Source organism: Microcebus murinus, chromosome 4 (genome assembly GCF_040939455.1).
Source record: "Microcebus murinus isolate Inina chromosome 4, M.murinus_Inina_mat1.0, whole genome shotgun sequence".
In the NCBI taxonomy this organism is placed as follows: Eukaryota; Metazoa; Chordata; class Mammalia; order Primates; family Cheirogaleidae; genus Microcebus; species Microcebus murinus.
The window spans coordinates 61,932,448-61,949,197 of NC_134107.1; the positions used below are offsets into that span (position 1 = coordinate 61,932,448).

The following is a 16,750-nucleotide window of genomic DNA, read 5'->3' on the forward strand; positions in this document are numbered from 1 at the left end:
GCAAGTTACATAGATTGAGTATCAAGGGGAACTCAAGATGAAGTCAAAACCCCTAGGAACACAATTTCTACTTGTAGGGAAATCTGTGAAGGCTGAGTTAGAGAAGATAAGAAGTTTTTGTTTTTCTTTTAAGAGCAGGACTCCCCAGTAGGGCTGCCATGGCTGGTCATACAGGATGTGCACTGACCGACATTAGGAAGCACACAACTTACACAACCAGAAGCAGACGCCCTAGGACTTCAACATTTTCGGCTACTCTAACAAAGCCATCAGAGTAGCTCCTGCTGCCAGCAAGGACCAAAAATTTTGGGGATGCCTACATGGTGTAGTTTGGATTGCCTCAGAATAGGAGTTGACATGTGGCCAAGAAAAAAACAAAACTTTAAAAGGTCTCTTCCTTGTCCATTGGGGAAACCAAGGCTACAAGAAGAACATTTTATTCAAGGACACTAAGCAAGCCAGTTGCGGAGCCAGGGCTAGGGCCCAGGTTTCCTGTGTCTTGAGTCATTATTTTCTCTGCTAATTCCCTCATGAGATCATCACAAAAACTCGGTGGAAAATTAAAAGAACTAACGTCATACATCATTTCCTTCCAGTTGCTTTACTGACAGCTAGGATATGTCGCCATCAGGTGGCAATGTGGTTGCTAAGCACTGTTCCAAACAGCCAGCTGCACAGGTTACTGAGAAAGAGAGTCCCTCCCCGTGGGCAGGATAGAAGTATGAGACACTCACGCAGGCCCGTGGACTCCATCCGGGATGCAGTGTTGACGGTGTCCCCAAAGAGGCAGTACCGAGGCATCGTGAGACCCACGACCCCTGCTACACAGGGCCCTGGAACACAAATGTGCCCAGTGAGCCCCAGCAGGTCTTGGACCAGAGAGAGGTCCCGATGACGGCCACACCCTTCCCCACCATCCTGGTGAGGATGATGCTATCTGGAGTGCCCATCAATATCCAGGAGGAGATGATGCTTGTGGCAGGCTGCGGGCTGGGGGTAGGGGTAGGGGATAGATCAATCAGAGCCAGTCCCCGTTCTTGGGCAGCTCCCAGCTGGTAGGGAGAGATGTGTAAACCTTGATTGGGCTGTGATGAGGGAAGCATCAGGGCCATGCCAGCCCAGAAAAGGAGCTCTAACCCAGCCCAGGGGGCTTCCTGGAGGAGGTGATACATGAGCTATGTCTTGAAGGATGAGAGAATGAGTGGGTAGGGAACAGCAGGTGCAAAGGCACAGAGGCAGAGCACCCACGGGTGTGTGGGAGGCTGCATGCAAGCAGCTGAGCGTAGGTGGAGGGCCATGCAGGGAGTGGCGGGGGATGAGGCTGGAGAGGTTATTAGCAGGGCACTGGGGAGCTGTGGGGGCAGTGAGTGTGCACTTTATGCTGCAGGGGACAGGTGCCGCAGAGGAAGGAATGAGTGGGGGATGGGATGGGCATACTATAGACTGAGGCCCCTCCCAGACCCAGCTCTGCAAACATTTAGTCGTTTGCATGACCTCGGGTTTCTGCCCTGTCTCTTCCCTCAGACTGTCCGCTTCTCAACATGGACTTAAATGATCTCAAAAAAAAAAAAAAAAAAGATATGTGAGTCTGAACATCACAGATACTTTGAGTAGAACATATTAGAACCTTAAAATAATATAGGGAAAAAGGAAACATAAACTGTCTCGATCACAGAGTTTTAGAATCTCAGAAATCCAGGAGCGCGCATTGGGGGTGCCCCAGCGGTGCCCCAGGAAGGTGGGGAGCCTGACCTGGCCCACCGGCTCGAGGCCCCTGGCCCGTACCTGAGTGCAGGCCAGCCCTGACGTGGACGGGGACGTCGGGCGCGTGCCTCATCCGGAAGTCGCCCACAGAGCTGAGGACGTCCAGGGCCATGTTGGCGATCTCGGCCGCGTGCCGGCTCCCGTTGCGCCGAGGCAGCCCCGACACCGCCATGTAGGCGTCCCCGATGGTCTCCACCTGGAAACCACAGCCTTCACACTCCAGCGTGAGCACGTGCCCCCTGCCCTGTCCCACGTGCTGCCACACAGGCCGCCTCTCGGGAGCCGCACCCCACCCCAGGGGCCCCAGCCCACAGTGCCATCTCTGCCAGGCCGTTGGCAATGATGCGATCTGCACGTTTCAGATCACCTTTGTCTGCCTCGCAGGGGACATGCCTCTTTTGTCTCTGACCCAGGCCATGAGCTCCAGGCCGCAGACCTGGGTACCCCATCCGCACAAGGCCACAGCGGCAGACAGGGTGTCCTCTGAAGTCATCTGAAGTGTGCATATATATCGGACACCTCCTAGTTTCCAAACCCTGCTGGCCTTCCAAGGTGCACTGGAAAGAATGCTGGGTCTGGAATCAGACAGATGCAGGTCCAAACCCTGGCTCTGCCATTTACCTCGGCAGACCATTTCACCCGTGCGAGCCTCAGTTTCCTCTTACGTGCAATGAATATTAGGGCAAAGTACTTAAAGAGCGAAGCGTATCAATGCTGAATACAAGCGGCTGTCTTCCTCACTCTCCTCGTGGTTTTGGAGAAGGAAGGCTCCCAGAATCTCCTCGGTGGAAGGGACTTTAATGGTCACCCAGCCCATCTCCCCAGCCCCCGTGGCTGCCCCACCTGCTCACGTCCCTTGATAGGAAGGTCTCTCCTTCCTGAGGTAACCACTTCTGCCTTTAGGCAACTCCGGGTTTCACAAGTTGAGTTGAGTTGAAACCTGCCTCTCACCCTCCGGTTCCTGCTCTACGTCCTGAATTCGATCCTATCCCTTCCCTAGGCACCTTTCCCGTTCCTAAGGCCGTGTTCCAGGTTCAGGGGACACAGATGTGAACGAAGCAGGCCAGGCCCCCCAAGGTGGCAACTCTACCCCGAGTCTTTCCCGACTCCCTCGCTGCCTCCTGCAGCCGGCGGAGCCTCCACTGTGGACGGGCACTTCTGCGCTCGCTTGGCACCCGGTGGACAGGGGAGTAGTGATGTTTCCCCCACCCATGGGGCGGGGAAATCCACTTAGTAATCCACTAAGTCTCTTTCACGCAACATTCGAGTGTGGACTGTGCCCCACTCCCTACGCCCCCCAAATGCCCCTCTCACCGGGCTAGCCTCCACCCCACCAATGGGAAGTGGGCTGCCCTCATCACATCACATTCTGCTCACGGTACTTAAACTTGCTCCTGTGGCCAGTGGCTGAAAATCCGCACCCCATGGCCTGCCAATCAGGGCCTCCCCATGGTTTGCAGAATTTCCTGACTTTTTTCCTAACAGTTGCTCCTGGTTCTCCAAACTCCCACCCAACAGAATCCTTTCCACTCTTTGAGGAGACACTCGGTAACTGCTTACCTGGAGGGCTTGCTCATGGGTGCCTCTGCCTGAAAAGCCCACCCCAGTCTCTATCTGTTGAAATCTCCATCAGCCCAGTGCATGTTTGATAAAATCCATAAAAGCTTCCCAGTCGCCAGTTGGGAAAAAGATGTTTCCCTGCTCGGGACTGAGACCTCCCCTCCTGCCCTGTGGCCAGCTCGCTGTTGTCCACCCGGCATTGTGGGCTGGTGGTAAGAGTGGGGGGGGATTGGAGGGGGCTGCCCCCGCTATGTACATTTCCACAAAGGAGAGAGACATTCCACTGCACACCCCAGGAGGGAAACATATGCGAGACCCCCCGGGTGTCCCCTGGCCCCCTTCCTCCCCACTTGATTGGCAAGATTGGAGGAAGGACCAAGTGCTCTCCTAAATACTCATACAATACTTACTATGTGCCAGACACAGACAGTCCCAACCCTTTACAAAGATGAACAAATATGAACCCATTAGATCTTCACAAGATGCAGGTGCTCTTATGGATACTATTGCCTTTTCACAGATAAAAACTGAGCCAGAGGCCGGGCGAGGTGGCTCACGCCTATAATCCTAGCACTCTGGGAGGCCGAGGTGGATGGATTGCTCAAGGTCAGGAGTTCCAAAGCAGCCTGAGCAAGAGCGAGACCCCGTCTCTACTATAAATAAAAAGAAATTAATTGGCCAACTAATATATATAGAAAAAATGAGCCGGGCATGGTGGCGCATGCCTGTAGTCCCAGCCACTTGGGAGACTGAGGCAGGAGGATGGCTTGAGCCCAGGAGTTTGAGGTTGCTGTGAGCTAGGCTGACGCCACGGCACTCACTCTAGCCTGGGCAACAAAGTGAGACTCTGTCTCAAAAAACAGAACAAAACAAAACAAAACTGAGCCAGAGACATTAAGTCACTTGCCAAGGTCACGCAGCACAGCTAGTACAAGGATTTGAACTTGGTCAGCCCGGCTCCAGAGTCCGTGCACTATGCTGCCTCCTGATGCACCCTTTCTCTCCCTCTCTTTTGGGGAGGCGCTACTCCCACCCGGCACGTGGTTGGCACGTGCTTCAGGGCCAGGCCCTGCCTTGGGGAGGCAGCTCTGGAGACCTGCTGCTCTCTGGCCCCACTACCAGCCCCCAGGTGTGCAGCCGTGATTCAGGGACAGTGCACCTGCTCTGGGGACCCAGCTCTGCCTTAGACGGGTCCCCCACAGTCCAGACTGGGGGAGGGAAGCAGAAAGACCATATTCTCCGAGTTGAAGACGCTGATCTCCAAGCTGCTAACCTGCCTGGCGCTCGAGCTGGAAGGGAGGGAGCCACGAGATCAGTGATCACTCCGTCCACCCAGAGACAGAGATGACAAGGCACAGGCCTGTGCTCTAGGAGCTCAGACTTATTCAAAGGTGCCTGTCACAGAGGGCCCTCGGCTGCAAGCGAGGGCCGTGGCTCCTTTCACAGATAGGAGGACACAGCCAGAGGAGAGCTGAGAGCAAGGGTTTCTGGACAAACGCACGCAGACGTGAATTCTAACTCCACCACTCACTTGCTGTGTGACCTTGGGATAAGTCACTTACCCTCTCTGAGCCTATGTCCTCATGTGCACAGTAGGGATAATAATCCATATCCATAAGGAGCACCGAAAGGGTTAAATGAGACAAGCTGTGAGAATCCCTAGGCCAAGTTAGCCCCGTACATGCTTAACCGATGCCAGGGCTCGCCCCTCTCTGCTTGCAGGGGGAGGCCTCGCACCTGGCACGTGGCGAATGAATGAACAATAGCACGTTCTCTCACATTTCTTCATCTGCGGAACACTCCTAACTCATAGGCCCTTTCATCCCTGTTTTTACAAATGGGGAGGCTGAGGCTCAGAGAGGTGACGCGGCAGTGTGGCCAGGGCAGGACTCACACCCGGGCTGAGCGGCTGGGGCAAGTGCTCTCCCACCCGGAGCTCACAGGGGCTCTGCTCCGGAGTGAAGTCCGTGAAAGTGCTCATTCAGCGAGCGCCGGGAGGGAGTCGCACAGCCCCACAGGCCAGGAAATGCTTGCCTGGCTGCCTCCCAACGCAGGCAGATGAAAGCCAGTAACCAGATCCTGTCGGGACGGAGGGGAAACCGAGGCGGACGGCGTGAGTGATGAGAGACGCGCTCGCACATCGTGAGGAAGGGGCCCCCTGCTTCCCACATCTGGAGGAGCATTCGGGCCTTGTTTCATGTCATCTCACGCCGCCAGAAAGATGCAGACCCCTTGGCCAGGGTTCAGAGCGGATCAGGAGGCATGATTCAGAGCCGGGAGGGACACGTGTGAGAAAAGATTAGCAGAGAAGGAAGAGACAAGGCTGGGGTGACTCAGGGCAGATCAAAGCGGGGGGACTCAGCGAGATGAGATGAGGGATCTTTTCCTGGGGCCTGGGGGGCAGGGCTGCTCTGGATGCAAGAGGGAAGCTCAGACAGTGCTTTGGAGCTGGGGCCAGGCCGGGGACATGGGGTCCTGAATGGGGAACAGGAGGGAAGCCGCACCCTTGGATGCCGGGGGCTCAGGTCTCGCGGGTCAGCGCTGGTCCGTGTGGTGCGGCGCACAGACCACCTGTGGTGACACGGCAGGTTCCTGTCCTGGCTCTGCTGCCTGCCAGCTGTGTGACCTCAGGCAGGTCACTTCCCTCTCTGGGCTTCAGTGTCTTCCTCACTCAATCAACGTATGTTTCCTGAGGATTGACTGTGTGTTGGACACTGCCAGGCACTGGGGACAGTGATTCAGGTGGAACCGTAAAGTGCCGTGCAGGAGAAGTTACACGAACATCAAAGAGGAGCTCCCGACCATGTCCGGGAGGGTGAGAAGCTGCGTCCAGACTGGGCAATGCTGCTTTACACCACTGCCCCTGGCTGAGCTGGGCCCTGTCTGCCTCCTCTTCCTCCCCAGATCATCGCTTTCACTGAGGGTCGTCACCTTGTACAAACAGGACTGGGAGCTTCTTGAGGGCAGGGACAGGAGCTGACTCCCCAGCCTGCCCATGCCCAGCTTAGGGTCGGCGCAGGAGAACCAGCCAATGCAAATATTGAAGGCATGGGTGGACCGACAGTGTGCAGGCGAACACTGTGGTCAGTTAAAGGCACAATGGCCGACATTCCCTACCCTCTCTGTACCCACCCCATTGCAGTGTGACTCTGAAGCTTCTTACGTCAAAAGGTAGAGTCTTTTGCTTTGATCAATAGCATACATCAGAAATTGCAACGTGCCTGATCCCAGGTTACATTTGGAGAGGCTGGTATACCACTGTCCTCTCTCTCAGAACCCTGCCACACCATGGAGACAATCTCAGACTAGCCTGCTGGGGGATCAGAACTGAGTTCTACCAACCAAAGCTCCAGAAATGTGGAAGAACCTGGCTGAGATCAGCAGAGCTGCCTACCTCACCCATAGCTGACCACAGATGTATGAGTCCAGAGGGATCTTCAAGCTGACCCATAGGCTTGTGAGCAATAATAAATGCTTATCATTTTATACTACTAAGTTAGGGGTTATTTGTTACACAGCAGAAGCTAACTGATACAAACAAATAAATGAATGAAAGTAAATGTACAATACAGACACAGTAGTTAAGGGGGGGGAATGCCAGCCTCCCAGTATTCTCACCTTATACACATCATGGCTTCCCAAAACAGCATCAAACAGCGTGTAGAGATCATTGAGCAAGCCCACCACCTCAATGGGTTCACTCAGGGCTGAGATGGTGGTAAAACCCACAATGTCACTGAAGTATATGGTGACTTGGTCAAAATACTCCGGCTCCACAGTCACCCCCATTTTCAGAGCTTGGGCCACAGATCTGAAGGGATGGGAGGGGCAGGTATCACAAGATGGGAGGGCCCCTTTTTATAGTTCAGAGTTTAGGGAGGGATATTTGGGAGGAAATCCTGGGTTGAGCAGCAGGGGATCTGGGACAGGTCCGCTGGCGTGCTGGCTGCCCTGCAGCAAATGCCTGAGTGAGATGGGGGCACTGTGGCCCCTCCCTGCCCCCAAGGGTGAGAGGGCAGGAATTCAACACTCACCTGCCCAGCACAGCCCCTCACATGGCGAGGGCTCTGTGAAAGTATGTTGGACAAGTAAACTTGAATGAATGAATTGATGGAACCCATGGGTGTGGGGAGCACCCACGGTGTTCCCGGTCCCATGCCCAGAGACGAGGACAGAGGCACACCCGAGCTGCCAGGGCCCCTCACCGAGGGAGCATCTGGGAGAGCAGCCTTTCTGTCTTCTGCCTCTCCAGCTCCAGCTCCTCGGTCCGCTCCTGGACCAAGTCCTGCAGGTGCCGCGAGTACGTCTCCAGCATCCGCAGCATAGAGTCGGCTACGCTGGCCTTCTTGCCGTGGGTGATGCTTTTGAACTGAAGATGGGAGAAAGATCCCAGTGCACCCCTGAAGGCCAGCACACCTGGGCCCCAGCGGGGGAGTCCGGGGCCACAGGAATGCACCAGACGGAGTCCCTGCCTGGACAAGCTGCACTCCTGCGGGGAGCAGATATGTAAGTAGACAGGGGATAGTGGCTCCGACAAGGGAGAAGCCCAGTCTGTGAGGAGAAAGGGGTTAATTCTGTGTGGGGTGGGCAGGCAAGAAGAGGACGTTGCAAAGGAGCCCATGGCCAGTACAGCATTGCTGTTAACAGAAACAGCCTCATCGGCCACTGCAATGTCTGATCCCCGGAAAGATTCCAGGCTGGTGTCTTAAGAGCTGGTGGCTTGTCCTGGCTCTGCTGCCCACCCTCACAGTGACCGCTTGGAGCTCACTACTCCGAGGGGCAGGTTTCCCTCTGCGAAGTGAGCCCCCCAGTGCCGCGGCTAAGGTGGGGCGGGGATGCCGGGGGCTTTTCAGAGGACACCTGTGGGCTTCTCCTCTGTCTGCCCTGCAGCTTCTCACTCCCTCATCACCTGTGCTGATGCCCTCCCTGGCTCGCTGAACCTCTCTTGGCAACCTTCCATTGTGGCTGGGGCATGCAGCGCGGGAAGGAGAGGCGTGAAGCTGTCACCTCGGGCCTGATGGGTGGCCCCGGGGTGCCGTCGGCCAGCTGGGTCGGCCCACGCACTCCACCGCCATCCCGCAGACCGGCACGGGCTTGCCTCGCCCCTCCCGCTGCAGTCCCCACAGCAGGCCGGGGCTCCGCAGGGCCCTGGCATCTTCCTCCCACTGACTCAGGAAGTAGCGCTGTCTCCACAGCCACCAGGAACGGCCTCTCGGCTCAGGCGCCAGGAGCCGGTGCAGGGTGGGGTTCCCGGCACAGCTGTGCAGACAGACAAAGCTGGGTCTGGACTGCAGGCCCCACTTTCACTGTTATGCTGTCGCAGCTGTGCTGGGCAAGTCCCCTCACCTTGCCACCTTGTTTCTCTCCTGCAAAGCCGAGATAATAGCACTGCTTCTCTAGAGGGCGGCCTTGAGGGTCAGAGGAAGGAAGTGCGGCACTTAGCTCAGGGCTTGGCACCAGAAAGGCGTCTGGACAGATGTCCCTGGAGCCCGTGATCCGTAGAGAACTCTCCTTAGAGGGTGGCCCCCATGGGTGGTGGTGCTGGCGGTGGCCCCTTATGGCATGGCATTTCCAGGCCCCAGGGACAACATGGGGCTCACACTGGGCAAAGTAAGCGGAACAAATGGGCCATTTCTCCCGAGCACCCGCTCCTCCAGGAGCACTCACCTGGGTGTGGATCTGGTCCAGGCTCGGTCTGTCCTCTGGAGCCTCCTCCCAGCACTGCTTCATCAGCTGGATGCACTCAGGTGGCCCGTGGTCCGGGGACACCAGCGGACGGAACAAAGGAGAGGGAGATGCCACCTTCCTGATGATTTCTGCAACAAACACCGTGGGGGCCGTGGGCCTGAGGTGCTGGGAGGGCTCACGGGAGAGGGCTGGCTCCGATGCTGAGAGGTAGGGCAGGGTAGGCCTGTAGGGGTGTGCGGTTTGGGCCCTAAGGATGCTCCTCCGCTCCTGTCTTCTGCGTCCAGGGCGTGGCTGGACAGTGGATGTGACATTGCTGCTTTCCTGGGTCTGCCCCAGGGTGTGCCCAGGGCACAGGTCTCAGACTGGGAGCCGGGAGAGCTGGGTTTGAATTCTGGATCTGCCACTACTTTCCTATGAGTTGGTGGGCAGGACAGTGGCCTCTCTGAGTCTCAGTCTCCCCATCTTTGAAATGAGCTTAATAAACTGCCTTCGAGAGAGGGGTGCCAAGGAGGAGATGACGGACTTTAGGTGCCTGGCACCTAAAAGGCTCTCCCCCACCCCCAGGCCCTGCAGCAGCTGCCGCTGCTCTGTTGCCAGCGATGCCCACACTGTGGCTCTTTCCTCCAACCCTGCCACCCGGAGGCTGGTGCCAGCTCCCAGGAGTGTGAGTAAGACAGCCCACTTGTCACCACCATCATCCTCCTCGTTCTTATTTCCCCAAGTCAACCCTGCCTGCGTCATCCTGTCCCCACACCAGACCAACCCAAGGGTAGACAGATCAGTGTTCTACTGCTGGCTCTGCCGTTTGCCATTACACTGTGCCTCAGTTTCCCCACCTAACAACTGATGCTATAACTGCTGTCTCGGGAGGCTGTTGGAGAGCCAGGGGAAGCTGGGAGAGTCTGCAATAGAGTGGGAGGAGGAGGGGATGACTCCAAGCTCAGGCTCCTGACCACCAGATCAGAACTGACTTCCAGATTATCCATTTACATTCTCTCAGAGCCTCAGTTTGCTCACCTATAAAGTGGGTGTAATAATGGCCCATGCCCCAAGGGCTGTTACGAGGCAGAGCAAGTTAATCTCCTCTGGGGCAGGCTGGGACCCTCCTTGCACGAGTGAGGGAGAGGGGAGTCCCTGGAGCCAGTGACGAGACACTTCTCTGGATTTCAGTCCCCTCCCATCCCTCACTTGGCTTCCTTGTTAGGGACAGTGCATGAGTCACTGTCCCATTTTACAGACACGGACACTAAGGCTGCTGGGGGTGAAGCAGGGCACCCACACAGGGCGGTAAAAAGTAGACTCGAGAGCTGGGCCAGGTTCCGAGTGGCCAGAGCTTCCCAGCCTGCAGCGTCAGACCCCCCGCGGGCCCCACATGCGTGTCTGGGAAGCTGTTGTGCACACAAAGGAGCGTGTGCAGATGGAACCAATATGCATCACATGCACACATGTACGGCTATTTCTCAAAAGCATGCCGATGGCACCGTAATGAATACAATACAAATCCACTTCAAAGTGGGGCTGGTTTCAGAGCAGATCTTGTCATCGGGTATTTCCTCCATCAGCGGATATTAAAAGTCAAATAACAGCATGGGAGGCTCCGACCTTCTCTGACATTCGAATCAAGTCTGCATATGTGAGCATGCTGAGACCCTCTGCCCCAGGCCAGGCCTCGCGTTCCCCTCGTGGTGCCAGGCACGCTGTCAGCACCCAAGCCACCACTGATGGATCGCCCCGAGCTGCCGGCTGCCAGAGGCCGGGTGGGGCCTGGGCAGATGCTCCGTGGATGACTCCAGGAGATCTTAGGGCAAGAGCACTGGACTTGGATCGGGGACTTCCACCCGCCATCCCACTGCTTCCCCTTTGAGAAGTCCTTTCCTCTCTCTGAGCCTCGCTTAACTCAGCTCCGTAAAGGGGGCAGTTGCCCACCTCCCAGGCTTGTCCGATGACCAATGCACATGAAAGGGCTTTGGAAACGCAAAGGGCCCTGCGAGTGTAGGAGCTGAGAAGGACGTTCGAGTGAGGCGCGAACCCGGGGCCCCTCATCAGCGCACTCCTGACGGCACCCAGCGGTGCTTACTCAGTGCCACCGTGCGCCAGGCACTGCGTCTAAAGCTTTTCCCTGCATCCTCACAGCTCCTCTGGAAGGCAGGCCTCGTGCCCTCCACTTTACAGAGAGAAACTTGAGGCTTAGAGCCTAAAGAGACTTACTCAAAGCAGTCAGGTGGGTTGGGTTGGAGCTGGGCTTCGGTTGGTGTCCCTCAAATCCTGTGTCCTTAACCCTGTCCTCCCTGGGGCCAGAGAGAGCACGCCCCAGGAAGCAGGCCCTGGCCTGACAGCCCTGTCCAAGGGTGGCCAGAGGGTTCCCGGCCTGGGTCCCTGCCTGGAGGGCTTTGCACTCAGCATGGCTCGCAGATCCATCCGGTGGGTCCCCCTCCCGCAGAGGCAGATGTGGGGGAGGCAGCTGAGGAGTGTTGAACAAATGGCCGGATAAAGCCCCCTCCTTCCCACTGCCCCACCTCATAAATCTGGGGCCTGGAATGCTCATTACTCCGTGGTCCGTGCTGCGGTGGAGAAAGGAGGGACCAGGCCTCCTGCGAGCTAAAGATTATCCATCAGCGGTGGGGGCGACGGAGGGCTCGGCTCTGTCACTGCCCTGCACTATGGGCTGGGCGCCAGGGTGCCTGTGGGGACAACCGGAAGAGCAGCCTGGGGGCCAGCGAGCCCCGACAGAGAACACAGAAGGGAGGAAACATTTCTAGACTTGGGCCCTGGCACTGGGGCAGTGACAGTGGGGAAGGCCTGAGTGGTTATCCTGTGATTATCCTGTGTGTGGGGACAGAGGTGCTCTTGAAGGAGCCCTAGCTGAGCAGGTAACTAAGCCCCTAAATATTGAGCAACCTATTCAATCACGGGACTGGGCATCTGGCACTTTTTTTAACTGGATCCCCATTTTAAAGATGAGAAAACTGAGGCTCAGAGAGGGTAAGGGATTTGTGTAAGGTCACAAGATATGTGTAAGTGATACAGCCCGGGTAGGACTGAGGTCTGCATAGACACCAAGTCTGTGCTGGGCTGGAGGGGAGGTGCAGTCAGGGCATGAGCACCAGCAGACATGGCAGTGACACTGGGGAGGAAGGAAGGGGCTGGGGTTTTCACCCAGAAACTCAGGTCATTAGCCCCTGGAGCTGGGCAGCTGCCATCCTGGCGGGGTTGTGGAAAGCTGCCTGGCTGAAGTCGAGGAAGCCCAGTTCTCATGGTCATACTTTAGGTTTGCGTGTCTATGTGTTTATTTTCAAGCCTGGACTTCCTGACGGTCACAGAGTTCCCTGGCCACAAGGAAACTCCAGCAAGGGACAAGCTGAGGGTGGAGAGAGGACCCCGTACCTTCTGCTGAGAGTCCCAAGGAGCAGTAGGGCGGGCCTCGCGTCAGCACCTCCTGCAGGATGACGCCAATACTGAAGATGTCCCCCTTGAAGGTGCCCGGCCCGGGCCCTGCAGGCTCCCGCAGCAGCTCAGGAGCCGTCCACAGCAGCTCTGCAATCACAGGGCAGGGCCGCCCACCGTCACCCACTAACCTCACACCTGTGGCATCCTCATGCCTCCCTGCACCCTGGGAGGATGAGGGTGTATTCTCCCTGATTCGCAGGGAAAGAGCCTAAGGCTTTCAGAGAGCAAAAGCGATCAGCCCAAGGTCATTCCGCAGAAATGAGGAATGGGAGAGGACAGGAGATCTCCCCGCTTCCCTGCCATACCAGCACGAGGAGTAAACAGAGACCTCAGAACCCACCGACAGCTCCCTGCCCACCCCTGAGCTGACCTTCTGGGGCTGGCCGGGGTCGTGGAGCCCGCTGAGCGTCCAGGAGTGCTGCATAACCGTGGTCAGTGACTTTGAGCACGAAGCGACCATCCACCACGCAGTTTCGGGACTTGAGGCGGCCGTGGGGGAAACCTCGGTGGTGCAGATACCGCATGCCCTGGGGTGCATGTAGGGGGGTCCATTCGGTCTGTGCTGATGTGAGGGGCCCTGAGGCCCTCAGAGCTCCCACAGGCCCCAGGAAGCCCTCCTGCTCACCTCCCCCTTGGCCGCGATGTTTAGGTCTTCCTCAGTTAGACACAGCAGGGAGAGCCCAGGTGTGGGGAGCCCGAGCCTCTCTGTCTCCCTGCCCTCCCCATTGTCCCACAGCTCCAGGCCTGGGGAGGGTTCTCACGCGGATCAAATCCAGCAGCAGGGAGGCCTTGAAGGTCCAGTCTAGCGGCAGGGCCTCGTTCCGTAGCAGGTCCTCCAGGCTGCCCCGGGGGCAGTGCTCCAGTACCAGCGCGCTGGCGCCAGGGGCCACGAAAACGCCCAGGCAGGTGGCAACGTTCTCATGCTGAAGCTCCCGCATCTGCCAGGGCAATGGGCACCTTAGCAGCGCCCAGGGGCCCTTTGAGGATGGGTGGATATATGGATGGTGGATGGTTGTGGGCAGATAGATGGTAGATGGTGGATGATGGGTGGATAAGTGTGGATGGTGGATGGTGGGTTGATGGATGGGTGGATGGTAGATGGTAGGTGGATGGATGGATGGATGGATGGATGGATGGATGGATAAGTGGATGGTGGATGAATGAGAGCATGAAAGAATAAGTAAACAAGTGAGTGAAAGCACTGTGAATGAATAAGTGAATGTATCCAACTCCACAAATTCGGTATGTATGCCTGTTTCCCAACCTAAGTGATAGCATGGACCTGAAAACTGTATGCATTCTCTTTCCCAAGACTGAGGGATTGAGGAGGATGGAGGAGGAGCAGAAGGGATCAGGCATAAGCAGAAAGCAGCCTCTCCGATGGCTGCCCAGCGAGTTACAAAACTCGAACCCAACCAGGGACACCAGCCCTGGCCAGAGCAGGAAAGACAGAAGCCTTGCCTGGCACAGCCCTCCTCACAAAAACAGTTCAGGGGGCAACTAGGTCGGGGAAACCTACATACTCTCCCCGCTCAGAGATTCGCAAGCATGTTAGCATATGAGGTGATTTAGGAATGGCCTCCATTCCTTTGACACTCTCGTCATCAAAAGGTGGGACTCTGTCCCCTCCCCTTGAATCTGAGTGGCTCTGTGACTTCTGTGACCAGTAGCATACAGTGGAAGTGGACTTGTACCTTTCTGGGTTCAGGTTTTAGGAGACTGGCAGCTTCCATTTCCTGTCTCTTAGAACATCCTCCGTTAGCGCCCTGAACCAGCAGGTAGGAAGTGCCACCCTGGGTCACCTCGCTGGAGAGACCACACGGAGAGGCCCTGAGACTACAGAGAGGAAAGACAGATCTGGTTGAGCCTAGGTTTCCGACCACCCTGCCAAGGCACAGTGTGGGTGAGTGAAGCCTTTTTGGACCCTCTGGACCAGCAAACTTTTCTGTAAAGGTGCAAAGAGTGAGTATTTTCGGCTTTTTAAGCCATACACTCTCTGCCACAGCTCTTCACCTCTGCCGCAGTAGCACGAAAGCACCAGAGACAGCACGCAAGGAGTGAGCTCGGCTGTGTTCCAATAAAACTGTACTTGCAAAAGCAGGCAGTGGGCCTGGTTTGGCCTGTGGGCTAAGCTCTGACAGTCCCTTTATTAACGCCAGCTGAATACCCCCGAGTGCTCCCAACAAATACTGAGAGGATGGAAGACTTGCCTGCTGCGTCCTTGCCAAATTTCTTACCCACAAAATTGTAAGATTATTATAAAATGGTTATTGTTTTACCACATTTTGGGGTAAATTGTTACACAGTGATCGATAGCATATTAAAGGTTCTGAGAAGTCCTGTGGCTAACCCAAGCAATTGTCAAACCTATGTGGCCACATGTAGGACATTTTCTTTCAAGAAACATCTACTTGCACTGCTTGCAAGGTGCCCAGTGGGAAATGCCTAACTTAACCTCAGTCACTTAATCTCTCTGCACTTTATTTCAGATAGTGGTGATATTGGGAATAATAATAAAATTCACTACTTATAAAAAAAAACACTGCTTGCCAGGAACAGTTTTAGGTTATTTCATATGTTCTCTGCAATCCCATAATTCCCCTGGAGGTGGACATCACAGTTCCATTTGACAGGAAATCTTGAGTGTTCATGAGGCAGGATTCTATCTGGGGTCTTCCCGACTCAAATCCTGCGCTCTGTCCTCCATCTCCCAGTGCCTCTCAAAGTGATGATGCCCTCAGGCGTGAAGGTGCTTGTGTGGTTAGTGATGACAAGTGACTAGAATCTCCCGAGGGAAGGAGCCCTGTCTCTCTTCCTCACTGAGTATCCCCAAAGCCCAGAACACTGCCTGGCTCATGAGTGATGCTCAGTAAATAGTGAATAAAGGGGAGGGTGGGGGGAGGGAGGGAGGGTGCAGGACAAGGTCCCTTGGTGGTGTTGAGTGCGCCATGTGGTGGCACTGATGGAGGGGACTGTGCCCCTGGTGGGCTTGGATAGGTCATATTGGGGTGGTGACCTGGCTTTAGGAATGCTGGTGTGTGTGGCCGTGACAGTGACAATGTACAGCCATGGTTGAAGTGCTGTCAACGAGCAGGATTGCAATGACAGGGGTGACTTCATCCCTGCAGCCGGAAGCTTCCAGGTTGAGGAGGGGCCAATCCAGAGCAGTCGGGTCTCCTGAGCAGCCCCTCCCTGCCCACCCCGCAGCCCTACCTTTCTCAGGAGGCGGAGGCAGCTCGGGCGCAGCTCGGGTGGCAGGCCCACTTCGAACCTCTTCAGCCACACCCAGTCTCCCTGTGCAAGGCAGAACAACGCGAGCTCAGCCACCGCTGTTCCCCAGCTGCAGGACCTCGGGAGGGTCCCTCCACCTCCCTCAGCCTCGGCTTCTTCCGCACAAACGCCGGCTCCGTGCGCTCCCCGCCAGGCGGAAGCTGGTCAGCTGCAACAGCCGTTAGACTTGTGCTGTCACCCGGCAGAGCCAGGGGCCAGGCTTCGGCTGATGGACCTGAGTTCCAGTCCCGACTCCACCACTTTCTAGCTCTGTGGCCAGGGGCGGGTGACTTCAGTTCTCTGAGCCGCGTGTTCCGAGTCTGTAAGGGAGGAGGACAGCGCCCACCGCGCCTCGAGGGCTCAGGGGACGGTGGATGTGAAGCACTCGCGTTCCCAGCCTGGAGGTCGGCTTTGGCCTGTGGCTCCAGGCACCCATGACACACCTAACCCTGGGAAGCACTGGGGTGACTGTGACCCAGGGACTCTAGGGGAGGAGAGGGGGAAGGTGGAGGAGGAGGGGCTCAGGTCAGGGCCCTGCCCTTGCTGTGGCCTGGCCCGGGGCTGGTGTGACCGTCGCCTCCTCTGTCCCTCAGGCTCACTGGCAGCCCGACAGCTAACGCAGAGGGGCACACACAACATGCTTTGTACATCATTAAAGCCTCCTTTCAGCAGCAAAGAAAAAAGATGGAATTCCCCAGGGACAAGGTGGACAAGGAGGAGCAATGGTCTCATGCCTCTTCCTACAGAAACAATTAGCCTGGCCCGTCAACCACGAGAGCCGCTGAGTAGGAGAATCGCAGCGTCAGTGGACTGTTGAATTTGAGAATGACAGCACCCGAGAAATCACAGTGTCCCCGGCAACCTTCGAATCTTGCTGGGCTGACCTCTGGCTTTCCAGCTGCCCTGCCAGAGTGGCCTGGGCTCTGCGCACGGCTGTCCTGGGCTGGGTGCTGCTCCCCCTCAGGGCCTCGGAGACCCGGGATCTGACCTTGCCTAAGCTGCTGGGAGGGTGACCAGGGCT

The 16,750-nt window shown here is 56.6% G+C and overlaps 2 protein-coding genes across 2 annotated transcripts in view; one reads left to right on the plus strand and one right to left on the minus strand.

The window, feature by feature from the left end:
• Window positions 1-16,750, plus strand: part of TSKU (tsukushi, small leucine rich proteoglycan) — a 215,662-nt gene that overhangs the window by 115,033 nt on the left and 83,879 nt on the right. The gene's annotated exons all lie outside the window — the stretch shown is intronic.
• The window catches only part of LOC105860273 (guanylate cyclase D-like), a 62,695-nt gene that overhangs the window by 6,304 nt on the left and 39,641 nt on the right, over window positions 1-16,750 (minus strand). The window contains exons 11-19 of the mRNA XM_020286842.2: window positions 15,673-15,753; window positions 13,221-13,397; window positions 12,830-12,986; window positions 12,397-12,546; window positions 8,992-9,140; window positions 7,530-7,693; window positions 6,943-7,135; window positions 1,786-1,960; window positions 735-833 (exon numbers count right to left, since the gene is read on the minus strand). Coding sequence (XP_020142431.2) covers window positions 735-833; window positions 1,786-1,960; window positions 6,943-7,135; window positions 7,530-7,693; window positions 8,992-9,140; window positions 12,397-12,546; window positions 12,830-12,986; window positions 13,221-13,397; window positions 15,673-15,753 — 1,345 coding nt within the window. The remainder of the gene's footprint in view (window positions 1-734; window positions 834-1,785; window positions 1,961-6,942; window positions 7,136-7,529; window positions 7,694-8,991; window positions 9,141-12,396; window positions 12,547-12,829; window positions 12,987-13,220; window positions 13,398-15,672; window positions 15,754-16,750) is intronic.